We start from the raw sequence: 11,941 nt of genomic DNA on the forward strand, positions 1-11,941 counted from the left end.
GCATGTTGTTACCGTGGGAACGTATGGGGTGAACGTGGCAAGACGAGGGAGCGGGCGATGTACGCCTTCAAACCTACAGCCGCTGTGGTCACGCTGCACACACTCACAGCCGGCCAAACATACTCGAGTCGTGGCAGCACCGCTGTTCCCTTCTCTTCAATACCCTCCTTTGTCGCAGACTCTGGTTCGACCGACCCCTTCAACTTCATGACATCCTGGTAGACTCCGGCATGGACCAGTCAACCCTACTGTACGCAGGCGCGACATTGTTCGCGATCACATTTACCTCCGTGAGTGCGTGTCGTTCTGCCTGTGCTACGTGTCTTTTGGCACACGTGTGATGAGCACCATATCATCCTTGTTCTACGAGCTGCGGGCCATCGCGCGCCGTGGTGAGGACGAGAGCTTACGGTCATGGCGATACGTCGCCTTACTGACAAGTCATTCATGACACGCGTATCCGTACCTCACAGAGACAGATTCTGATCGAAGTCCGTTTCACAGTGCTACGTTGTCCTCATCATATTATCTCCTGCGCCTCGTAAAGCACACCCATCCGAGAGAACCTACCGATCCGCCAGTTCTCCTACAAAACCTCTCCCTCTCGGCTCCGTCGCCGATCCAGCCTCAGTTGACCTCAGCGTCATCGTCCCCGCCTACAATGAGACCACGCGGTTACCCGACATGCTCCAGGCTGCCATCACACACCTCAAGAACCCCACACTGAAGGCCCGGACGTACGAGTTCGTCGTCGTGGACGACGGGAGCTCAGACGACACGGCCGACTTGGCGCTGAAGTTCGCTGTGGACTGCCCTGAGAGCGAGATACGCGTCGTGCAGCTGGTGAAGAACGCGGGCAAGGGCGGTGCGGTCCGACACGGCATGCTGCATGGGCGGGGAAGGCGTCTGCTCATGGTAGACGCGGACGGTGCCAGTCGGTTTGAGGATTTAGAGCTGCTGTGGGAGGAGATGGACAAAGTCGCGCCGCACGAAGAGGCCTCTGTGGTCGTCGGAAGCCGTGCGCATCTCGTGAAGACGGAGGCGGTGGTGAAGGTACGTGCCTACCCCGTCTCTGACCATTATGCTTCCTGACCAAGCGCCCTCAGCGCTCATTGCTACGCAACATACTCATGTACGGCTTGCACACCATACTCCGTATCGTCGGTGTCGGGCACATCCGCGACACGCAGTGCGGCTTCAAGCTTTTCTCGCGGGCCGCGGCACAGAGCATCTTCCCCTACCAGCACCTCACCACGTGGATCTTCGACGTCGAATTGCTACTCCTCGCGAAGCAACTCCGTATGCCTGTCGCAGAAGTGCCCATTGAGTGGCACGAGGTCTCCGGGAGCAAGCTGAACGTCGTCACGGACTCGCTGCAGATGCTGAGGGATCTGCTTGTTCTACGCGCGAACCATCTGCTCGGGCGGTGGAAGGTCGGGCCTCCGTTGGCTAAGTCGAGTACTGTACAGCCGAATGGCAAGTAATGGATATCGAGTCTCATTGGATGATGCCACCATTGAAGAGACGACAGCGCCTTAGGCTTGCGTGGTGAGGTCCGTGAGGACACCTTCATCTGTATCTCAATAAGTAAGCACTCTTCGAACGTCTCGTCAGTCATGTCTTTGAGACTGGGCGGACTGGGTCCGGTGGACCGGTAGTACAGAAACGAGGGAGTGACCTCAATGGCCTCTTGAACATCCACTAAGTTACTGTTCATTTTGTTCAGCATATCGTGCACTCCAGGTGGCAACTACATATAAAATCAAACTATACGATGACTTGCATGCGGAGGAGGTATTTACTACAAGCAGGATGGGCACTATACACGATAGCAAAGATAGCAATCATACATTGTTGAAGCAGATGGGTTATGTCATGTAGGGGGGAAAGATGATGGGATGGGGAATCTAATCAAGCACCTTGAACTATCTCGCAACACTGTGAGTCACCATTTGTGGCGGGCTCAGGGATGTTGCAATACGGGAGCGACGGCAACCAGTCCGCGTTGTTCGAGGAGTCCTTGCACTCTACCGCAAGACGATTCGTCGCCGCGACGTACGGCAAGCCGTTCACGATCTGCTCGCGGACTTGCGCCGCACCGATCTTCAGATCGTCCACGCGCGAGATGTGGAAGATCACGGAGAGCGCCGACTGGGCAGCTAGGAGCTTGGCCAGCTGCTCGTCCGTCTCGTTCCACAGCATGTACTCGAGGTCGGCAAACCGCAGCTCGAGGAGCACCTCCCGGATGTACTTCGTGTGCACGCTGTCGAGCAGCGCGGGGATCCAGTTGACCAGAAGCGACCGGCCGTCGGGGCTCTCTATCTTAAGGTGCAACGAGCGCAGGCGCGTGCTGTAGGCGAGGGTGAAGTCGAGCAGCGGCGGACACGCGTCCTCGACGGGCGGCGCGAGCCAGTCCGACAACACGAGGCAGCCCTTCAGCGTCCGGATGTTGCATGCGAGCGTGGCGTGCTCTAGCTCGGGGCCGGAGCGCTCGAGCGCACGGCCGACGTCGGAGGATACGGAAGGATGTTCCCAAGCGACGTGGAGCGCACGCAGGCGGGAGCCGATGGGGCCGTCCTTGGCGAGCCAGCCGAGCACGAGCGGCGAGGTGCCATGGAAGTAGAGCGTGTCAATACGGTTGTCGCCGAGGGGGCGGGCGGCGACCAGGGGCCGCTGGCGGAACGACCAGTGCACGTCGTGTAGGTGCAAGCGGGCGAGCCTGGGGATTGCGCAGAGCATGACGGCGAAGTCGTTCCCTGCGAATGCGACGTCTTGCATGTGGACGACCTTCACATTCGGGAAGCACCTCCGTAGGTTGTGCCGTGTGTCGTCGGTCATAAGCGTCGCACACCAGTTCCGTATGCTGAGCTCCTCGACATGGCGCAGGCGGAGGAGTATCCGCGGCGCGTCCTGGTCCATCCACGTGAAGGTGGGGTCACAGATGATGGCCAGCCCGTAGATATAGGCCGCGATCTCTGGTGCTTCGTCGAGGATACTTTCGAACTGACGGTAGCGGTACGAGCCCAGGAGGCGGACGAAGCGGAAGAGGGTGACTTGGGCCGGGGCCACCCAGGAGCGGCTGGCGAGCCCGAGGGAGCTGAGCGAATGCGTATCATTGGAGAGGAACTCGGCGACGAGATGGCGGAGCTCTGGAGGCAGGCGCGCTGACCATGAGGACTGCTTAACCTGCGGTGATTTGGGCGGCATGAGCCTTCTTCCGACGTCAGCGGGAGAATATGAGAGGAAGTATGTGGCTGGGGCCGCGCTAGCATGTTTTCGTTCGCGCATTATGGTGTACGTGCTTCAGTCGTATGTAAAGGCGGCGCCCTGTGGTAAAGTGTGATAAATCACAATATGGTCTGATTGGCCACCCCGACTTTGAATGACAGCGATAAAACCGGCCCATAATCGATCAGCGACCGCAGACGTCGAGCAAGCCATATGTGCCACGACAGATTGATCAGAGCACCAAGAACACAAAGGCATCGTAAGCTTGGAGATATGTTTGCGTTGCGTGTTTTCGGGTGGTGTATGTCAGGCAGATGCGGTCCAGAACTCACCATACAGGTTTGCAAGTCCTTCGTTACAGCCAGATCGGCGATGGTGCGTGCTGCTGTACTAGCCGTCAGACGATTCCTGACTTGAGGCACGACACGAACGTTCGCTATGCGCGATCATATAGCGGTTTGCCAGGCCCGGGTTGTCGATGTGACAGTGGGCAGACTGGTCTCAATCAGAGATATCAGCGCATTCGAGGTGACGAGCGAATGATGAGGGAGCTCGTCGCCAGGTGGGAGAGGACGGGGACGAGGGGATGGGAAGGAGACGGGCTCAAGCATATCTCGCGCGTCGGGGGGGCCGCGAGGCAGGCGTGGCCTGCCCGATAAGGCAGTCGACGCCACTTAGTCACGGGCACTTGTTTAGCCTTTAGTAACTTATGTGTATCCGTCCACTTCAACATGGCCATATGGTCACCTCCATCACATCGCTCCCCGGGTCATCAGTTTCGCTGCTCACTCTCTATAGTGTCGCGGACGTAGACATATACGGCTGCAAGCGCGCATCCTACTTTCCTCCCAAGGTCGGCGCCACGAGGCGTAGTCTATCTCTACTAGTACTAATCTAGCGGCCACACGAGCACATCCAGAAGCCACACTTTAGGTCATTGGAACTCGCATCGAACCAATAGGTGAGCTAAACTAGGACTCATGCATCGGTTGCCGCACTCTTGACCCACGCCAACCAGCAGCGTTTGATCATCCGCAGGTTGCATGTGAAGGCCCCGTCATCGATGAGCACCACCGGCACGTTCACGACAAACATGATTATCGCAGCTGCCGCCTACGCCCCGTTGGAAATCTGCATCGACATCTTCGACCGCCTGGAGGACGACCGCCAAACGCTCCAATCTTGCGCGTTGACGTGCCGCGCGTGGCTCAATGCTGCACGGCTCTACCTCTTCAGGACGGCCAAACTCAACAAGGAGTCGATCCCAGGATTCAGGGCCATTCTGAGTCATGCCCCCGCCATCGGATTCTGCGTCCGCGTTCTGCACCTCAACGCTACCGCGGCCCAAGGTTTCCAGCTCCTGCGGGATCTACCCAATGTCAAACACCTCATGTTGAGCGGTTGGATCCTTAGACATGAAGTCGACGACAACCTGGCAGCATGTCTCAACAAGCTCGACACACTAGAGCTCAACGACTGCAATTTCACCGCCGCAGAACTACCCCGTATCCTATCGGCTTGTCACGGACTCTCCAGCTTGTCTCTCCGAGACGTTACCTGGCCTCTCCTTTTCGGACCACGTGGTCGCTGGCCGAGGTTTTGTGATCTTTCGCGCGACGTACTGCAAATCGTCCCGAAGAGTCTACTACATGTCCAGAACTTCTCAATCATCGATTGCACGATGCTCGTCTGCGAACTCATCACACGAGGAAAGATCTTCAAGCAATCTCCTTGCCTCACCTTGACGCATCCGGAGACCGGCGTCATGCAGCGACTTCTGACTCGTTGGGGCCCTTCGATCAAGGATCTCAAGTTCATCTTTGCCGACCAGAGAGACACAGAAAAGTGTGAGTACGCCTTCGTTGGAGACACGTACGGTCATTTCTGACGTCTCCCCCAGTACCACCTGACCTCGATGCTCTTACCGAGCTGGTCTCGCTCACCATCGAGCGCAGACCTCTCGGGGACATCAAAGGATTGCCCATCTGGCTGACCCGCGCCCTGAAGCACGTCCGCTCCTGCGATTTTCGCCATCTCAAAGTCATAACCGGCGTAGGCTGGCACCTCGAGACGCGTCGCGAGCACTGGCAACCCGTACTCGACGCGTTGGGGGACCTGGCGAAACGCTCCGGCGGTGTAAACTTCGTCTTCGAGGCACGCCACACTTCAGATTACTACCGCGGCCGCGCGAGTGTGCCATTGAAAGACCTTCTGGAGGCGACCTTAGTGCGCGAAAGTCCGCCCGGCTTGACGGTTGAGGTCGTGGTCCATACGGATTCTAAGGAACCTCCCCCGTAGGGGGACTTACAATCACGACGAACGTACGACCAGATTGCTGTACACTATGTCCAAGGATTCGGTCTTTCTGTGTATCTCTGTATCCTTGTATCAAGCTACCGCTGCCCTGTCTATCCTTGACTCTGTTCGTTTGATGAACGGGAACTTCCTCCACAAAGTGGTGTGCTCGTACTTTACTAAGAAAAGCTGCTGTTCAGCATAGGTAGTGAGTGTAGAAATATATGACCCCCTCGCATGGACATTGGCTTGGTTGGACCGCAGAGTCGTGAATGCAGTACCTCATCTTACACACGCCTAACTCAAAATGGGAGATACTGATCAGACGGCACAAACAAGACCAAATATGCACCCACAAGTTGGATGTCCGACGATTGAGCTTGGATTGAGCGACCACGCGGTTCATGGTAAGTATCAAGTAGATTCCGTCTGCACCGTGAGGTTGCTCTGACAGCTTGAGTTCCGACCGAACGCTGGAGCGCTGACGTCGGGCCAGTACTCTGTTCGTGGTATTACCCGGGTCGAAATAGAGCTGGCACTAGCCTCAAGTGCCCGTCAGCCGACGTTCAAGTTGCGCTCATTATCATGTGAGTACTATCATTGTCGAGACATGGACCATCACGTCCACGGTTTTCCCTTCTGCATCAGCCCAGACCTCGGGCTTGAGGCGAGCGACATTCGTACCAGTGACTGAGTACAACAGTACAACAGACAACACTGCTTGTCGGCGGACTTGTGCAAGCTGGCAACAGCTGTGGCGTTCACGTGTTGACGCACGACCTTGCGTCCGCACATACAGCAGGAGACCCATGTGGCGTAACAGTAAGGCCGAAGCGTTCATCCGCTGTTATAAATCCTCCGTTGCTCTATCGTGCGTGCAGCCTAGCCTTCGAACAGCCCGCTGGCTTCACACTCGTTCGCCTCGAGTCACCATGCGCAACGCTCTCCGTTCCTTGGCAAAAGACCTGAAGAGACATACGTCGCATTCCGTCGAACGGGCTCACAGACCATATTCGCGAGGTAACGGCGTTCCACCTCTGAGTCTGGTGCATTCAACTGATTCTACTGTTGCTAGATGAGGAACGAGGATTCTATCAGTATACGACGGGTACATGGCTATATAATCGGACAGCGCGTAAGTCTTCTCATCAGTTTGATCTGTTGCTATAGTCTGAGGCTGCGTCATAGAACTCAGTGTACGCCAACTGGCATTCGATGTTGATGCCTTGATTCTTCGATGCATCAAGGCCGGTCATGCAACGTCCTGTGTCTCGTTTACCAAGCTTGCAGAAGGTTTGTTTGCCACCTCTCAGTTTTGTGTATGGTGCTCAGAGCATTTGTTCAGGAACATCTAATAGGGGTTTCGTCGCCCGATTAGATAACGGCAAGGAACTCATCGCGCGATTGCCGTTTCCTGTAGCTGGGCCGGCGCATCTCACCACTGCAAGCGAAGTGGCTACCATGGAGTTCGCGAGAATGTCTATGAAGACGCCCACGCCTGTGACTCTTGACTATTGCACGGACGCCTCCGAAACGGAAGTGGGATCGGAATTTATCATCATGGAGAAGGTTCCTGGAGTGCAACTGTACTCGAGGTGGAATGACGACCTTCCCATTAACGACTTTGCGAGTGTCACGCGTGACCTTGTACAATTCGAGAGGGCCTGGGCGGACGCTCGCCTGCCTTACATTGGGAGCCTGTACTTTGCCAAAGACTTACCGAAGAACACTCCCTCTTTCAATTTACCCGGCGAGTTTCCACGCCATGTGCAATGGGGTCGCTTTGTCATTGGCCCCAGCGTCGCGCGGAAGTTCTGGAGAGGCGGTCGGGCGCAGCTCAATGTCGACCGTGGTCCTTGTGCGTAATGAAGTCTGCAGCATAGCTCGTCATGAACTGACATCAATGGCAGGGAAGGATCTCCGTTCTCAAATCAGCGCTACTATTCAATGCGAGATTGAATGGCTTCGACGTTGTGCCAAACCATATCCACGTCACAGTCCCCTATATCGTTCTGAGCGAGAAAATTCGCCAGCAACGCACATCGACGTCCTCCAGCGCTGTTTGCAAGTCTTGCCTTTCCTCCCGGATCTACCCGAGTTCTCTACGTTTTGTGTCTGGCATCCGGATTTGCACGCGTCAAACATCATCGTCGACGAGACTGGGCCTTTGACTCCGAGGTTCTTCATCGACTGGCAAACTGCCACAGTGGAGACCCTGGTCGATATTCCCATGCCACCATTCTTGTCGTTCGACCGCGGCAAATATATCAAAGCCGTATACGGGCCTGCAATGCCACCTAGCCTTCCAGATGGATTCAGCCAGCTGCCTGAGCACGAACAACAAGTTGCGCTGACAGAGCAGCGACTCGCTGCGCGTTCACAGTATTACCATCACGTCACACAGCGTCTCAACCCTGCATTGCATGCAGCGCGCTTCTCTTCGTGGCAATCAAGGTACCAAGCACTTCTTGAATGTCCATCACATACATGGGAGGAAGGCGTCGCGCCTCTGAAACAAGTTCTCATCGATATATGGCAGTCTTGGGACGAGATTGCCCCCCATACGCCGTGCCCTGTCTCCTTCGACCCTACCGAAGTCTATATCAATGAGAAGAGCATCGTGGGTTGGGCGCGGGAGGAGTCGGTCAAGATGCTCTACCGCGAGATCGGTCTTGGTCCAGATGGCTTCGTCAAGGAAAACAAACTCGATGAGGTACGGCGTCGCAATCGCGAGGCGCTGGAGCGCACAGTGGCGGAGGTAGATCACCCGGACGACAAGGCATACATTCGTCGGCGGTGGCCCTTCCAGGATGATGCCTTCTCTCCTACGGCTGAGACTTGCCTTTAGAGTTCGTATAACGTTGTAGCTACATCGTAACCATGCTTATTGACCTCCAACGCATACAAGCCTGCTGCAAAGTCTGGTATCGAGAGCTGAGACAGTCATGGTCTGATTCATGTCGCCGGAGAAGGACCCCGCACGCGCTACCTAGTGTTGAACGAGTCCTACGCGGTTTGTGAGGTAGTGTCGTGGCAACCACTCCGGGGGAGACCACGACTTGCCCATGATCCCTGCCGCAACCATCTGTGCCAATGCTTCCGCACTACGGGTGAACTGCCGTCAGCATCTGACACGCTGCGGTGTAACCCAAACGCACCAAGCGAATGCACGCGGCATGCCGTGTCCACTATATCCTGCAGAGACGAAGTGGCCTTCGTATTTGTTCGTAGAACTAGAGGGATCGACAACAGGCCCAACCTTCATTGACATGGATTCAGCCTTTGAGGCATTATTGATGCACGATGATCACTCACGAAAGGATCGCTGCTAGCTGTGTACCCCATGATACCGGTCCATTCCATCTCCGGTTCGCGTCCCTCCTCATACTTGCCCGGGAACAGCGTAGGCAAGAACTTCCTGAGTGCAGCCCCTGCCTTCGGATTGATCGCAGAGTCATCAGCGACATACAACTCGTACTTCGGCAAGGTCGCCTCCCGTCCGCCGCCTATGATCACCAAGGGATGTTCCTGGCCCTCCTCGAGCGGACGAGGGAACCAATACTCAAAGCCCTCGTTGCCTGTCCACGCGTGCCGAGAAATCGAGTCGAGAGGCGCGGCAGCGCGGAGCGCCATTACTTGTGCGCGGACAGGAATCACTCCGGCAGGCCCGCTCATGTGTGGGAGCAAGTGCGATACGTGAGCATTCGTAGCATGGATGATGCGCGTGCAGGAAACGGAGCCGCGTGGTGTGTTGAGCGTCCATGGGCGCGTAGATGAGCCGTTGGAGGGCGTGACGGCGGTTACGGGGGTACGCGTGTGCAGGGTGAGGTTCAAAGCAGGAGAAGCGGCGGCCAGCTTGTAGAGCTCGGTGACGAACTTGAGGGGCCATAGATTATAGCCTGTGTGAAGGTAGCCTGGGTGTGACGAGCCGAATGTCTTATGTAACTGGTCAGTCTATGTGATGCGACTTTTCGTCGTTCACTGGATGGGCGTACCTCACCCTCATTCAGCCATTTGACATCGTCGAGGTCTGCACCTGCGGCCTCAGCTGCCTTGTAGTCGGCCTTCGCGGCCGTTAACTCCTCAGGTGTGATGAGAAGTTCAATCCTCCCGCCGTTAGTCAGGTCCACCGCTTCCTGTAGGCCATGCTCTTCGATAATCTTCACGACCTCAGTCACGGTATGGCGCTCGAGGGCGAGCCACCGCAAGACTTCGTCCGTGCCGAACCTTTGTAATGCGAGATTGAAGGAGGCAAAGGCTACTGGGGACAGGTGCCCGCCGTTACGCCCTGTTGACCAAACTTAGACTACACTTTCGACAATACTACTACATAGCAAGCACCGCACCTGTCGCCCCTGCACCTATCGGCGCACACCCGTCCGTTGAGGTCATATTCTCAAAAACCAATGAGGGCGACACTCACAGAAGTCCCTGGCATCCAGAATCACAACTTTCAACGGCGCGGCACGCTCGCGACCCTCCAGCTGCTTGCCCAAGTGATACGCCGCTGACACACCTGTGAGCCCGCTTCCAATGATGCACACATCCGCGTCCTCCGTCAGCGGGCCCTGGCTGCCTTCACCCGCGAGAGGGTTCGCGCCTGGGGAGTTGATCCAGAAAGACTTCGTCCAGTTCGCTACGGGCAGAGGGGCCTTTCCGTGGTCGACCGGCAGCTCGAGTGCACGCTGCGAGTCGGCGAGGGCGCTCGTAGGGACTGGCAGCGTCCCCATAGTCAGTGAGAACAAGAACCAGACACCGAAGAGCCTCTGGAAAGGCATGCCCGCCGCTCTCAGGGAGGGAGGGATCATGGTCTATGTAGCGAGACCAGCATGTGAGGACATCCTGCGCCGCAGACTCCGAGTCACTCATTGAGCAGCCTAGACCGTCGTGTATGCCGACCGCGGCGGGCACATGCATGCTTATCGACATACAGCTCAAGTCATTGTCAAAGCCCAAGCCTAGGCAAGCTCAGAGACTAATGGACAGTGAGGACATTGCACCGACGATGGACGTATGACGGTGGTGGCTGTGCGGGTGAACAAGGCTTTATGGATGTTGTCTGCAAGTTGAAGTTAGGGGGGCGTCAATGGATGACATGTGCACTTGGGCACGTCTCGTATACACTCTCCACGGTGTCGGCAATGATACAGCGTACAATAAAATTACAACCGTAATGTACATGTCCACAATGAGCAGGCGAAGATGACCCCGTGCCAACCATCCGACCACTGGCAACAGTGAGCACACCCAGTGGCGGACTTGCAGTCTTGCACACTGTCATCAGCGAAAATACAGAGTCAGAATCAACGATTGCAAAGAACCTCATATTAAGAGCCTATCGTCTTGTGCTAACACCATTCCCGTTCTGCGTCGCTGACTTTCTGCTGGAACGTGATCGATGTTTGTGGTGGCCGTGCGATTGGCCATGCGGATGTGAAGGCGCAGGCGCAGGTACACCTGGTGAAGCTTGTGGTACGGGTGCGGGGGCAGACTCGGCAGCAGCGGGGAAGGGGACTGAGTATGAGTGATATTGTGGGGGTATCGGGTCTCGCGCGAGGTAGTGTAGGAGGGACGGTTGTGCTGGTGCTGCGATATCAACGGCGTCCAGCAGTAGGCTACGACGAGTGGGTAGTTCGATCAATCGCATCTCTGAAGTGCACGACCAGTACTCACTTGCATTCGTCCTGCAACTTCTTGACTTTGTCCTCCGCGAGTGCGAGCTCCTTACGGTATGCTTCACGCGTCTGCAGAGCCAAACAATTCTCACATGATCGACAACTGAAGTTGAATGAAGGCACACCTCGCTCACTTGTGTGTGCTTCTCCTGCATAGCAAAGTATCTGCACACAGTTCAGTGCTGCCTTGTACACGTCCAGCTGAACGAAGCGTACTTCTCCTTGTACGTCTGGCGTGGACGTATCGGCTATGCCCCTGCTGAGTCCTACAGGCACACATCAAATGAGCGACATGCGTACCTTGACACTTAATGTCCTCTCTTGTGGTCTGTCTGCTGCTCCCGGAACCGCAGGCCTGCCGTTCGAAGGAGTGGGTGCTGCTGAGGCAGGGCGAGATGTGCTGGCACTTGCAGGTTCCATGGTGTTCAGAGTAACGTCTGACTCTAAGAGCCTTGGGGAGGGCCGCGATCCAGATTTGAGAGAAGTCAGAGGACAAACAACAAACAGGTGTTGTATTCAAGCTCATACCCTGATACAGCCACTAAGTAGTAAAGTAAGGCGGCGGCAGCATCGCGTTCGGACGCGCTCACGCGTGGCACCAGGGCAAATTAGTCATATTGTATTATTATGTATGTTGTTCAAGTTCTCTGTTAGTATATCGGTTAGTACACGCGCCTGTCATGTGACTTAATCTTCCATTCTGTGCGCGCGAAAGCGGGGTTCGACTCCCCGACAGAGAGTTC

The 11,941-nt window shown here is 56.0% G+C and overlaps 6 protein-coding genes and 1 non-coding gene across 7 annotated transcripts; 4 read left to right on the forward strand and 3 right to left on the reverse strand.

Annotated features, from left to right (window-relative positions):
• Positions 1–230: 230 nt before the first annotated feature.
• Positions 231–1,484, forward strand: C8Q71DRAFT_798557 (glycosyltransferase family 2 protein; the record flags this gene model as incomplete). The annotated part of the gene is made up of 3 exons (XM_047925821.1): positions 231–290; positions 505–1,053; positions 1,107–1,484. 3 exons carry the CDS (start codon positions 231–233, stop codon positions 1,482–1,484), a joined length of 987 nt encoding a protein of 328 aa, XP_047775402.1.
• A 427-nt stretch (positions 1,485–1,911) lies between these two features.
• C8Q71DRAFT_713890 (uncharacterized protein) lies at positions 1,912–3,207 on the reverse strand (the record flags this gene model as incomplete). The annotated part of the gene is made up of 1 exon (XM_047920941.1): positions 1,912–3,207. The coding sequence occupies one exon, from the start codon at positions 3,205–3,207 to the stop codon at positions 1,912–1,914; it is 1,296 nt and encodes a 431-aa protein (XP_047775403.1).
• Positions 3,208–3,947: 740 nt separating this feature from the next.
• C8Q71DRAFT_776610 (uncharacterized protein) lies at positions 3,948–5,859 on the forward strand. The gene is made up of 4 exons (XM_047924667.1): positions 3,948–4,081; positions 4,148–4,189; positions 4,247–5,075; positions 5,129–5,859. The coding sequence occupies exons 3-4, from the start codon at positions 4,292–4,294 to the stop codon at positions 5,524–5,526; spliced, it is 1,182 nt and encodes a 393-aa protein (XP_047775404.1). The 5' UTR covers positions 3,948–4,081; positions 4,148–4,189; positions 4,247–4,291; the 3' UTR covers positions 5,527–5,859.
• A 753-nt stretch (positions 5,860–6,612) lies between these two features.
• On the forward strand, positions 6,613–7,906 carry C8Q71DRAFT_690469 (kinase-like domain-containing protein; the record flags this gene model as incomplete). The annotated part of the gene is made up of 3 exons (XM_047919856.1): positions 6,613–6,658; positions 6,869–7,381; positions 7,434–7,906. Coding segments are annotated over 3 exons (1,032 nt in total), but the record flags the coding sequence as incomplete, so codon positions are not given.
• A 606-nt stretch (positions 7,907–8,512) lies between these two features.
• Positions 8,513–10,331, reverse strand: C8Q71DRAFT_860880 (FAD dependent oxidoreductase; the record flags this gene model as incomplete). Its single annotated transcript, XM_047927836.1, has 6 exons — positions 8,513–8,627; positions 8,682–8,782; positions 8,839–9,459; positions 9,519–9,811; positions 9,870–9,884; positions 9,947–10,331. 6 exons carry the CDS (start codon positions 10,329–10,331, stop codon positions 8,513–8,515), a joined length of 1,530 nt encoding a protein of 509 aa, XP_047775406.1.
• Positions 10,332–10,858: 527 nt separating this feature from the next.
• Positions 10,859–11,618, reverse strand: C8Q71DRAFT_726182 (uncharacterized protein; the record flags this gene model as incomplete). The annotated part of the gene is made up of 5 exons (XM_047921752.1): positions 10,859–11,138; positions 11,197–11,267; positions 11,324–11,363; positions 11,415–11,446; positions 11,499–11,618. The coding sequence occupies 5 exons, from the start codon at positions 11,616–11,618 to the stop codon at positions 10,859–10,861; spliced, it is 543 nt and encodes a 180-aa protein (XP_047775407.1).
• Positions 11,619–11,842: 224 nt separating this feature from the next.
• Positions 11,843–11,938, forward strand: C8Q71DRAFT_t124. Its single transcript has one exon. It is a non-coding gene; the product is annotated as a tRNA-Asp (tRNA).
• Positions 11,939–11,941: the final 3 nt, after the last annotated feature.

This window comes from Rhodofomes roseus (assembly GCF_022264815.1).
Source record: "Rhodofomes roseus strain CIRM-BRFM 1785 chromosome Unknown C8Q71scaffold_21, whole genome shotgun sequence".
NCBI classification, from domain to species: Eukaryota; Fungi; Basidiomycota; class Agaricomycetes; order Polyporales; family Fomitopsidaceae; genus Rhodofomes; species Rhodofomes roseus.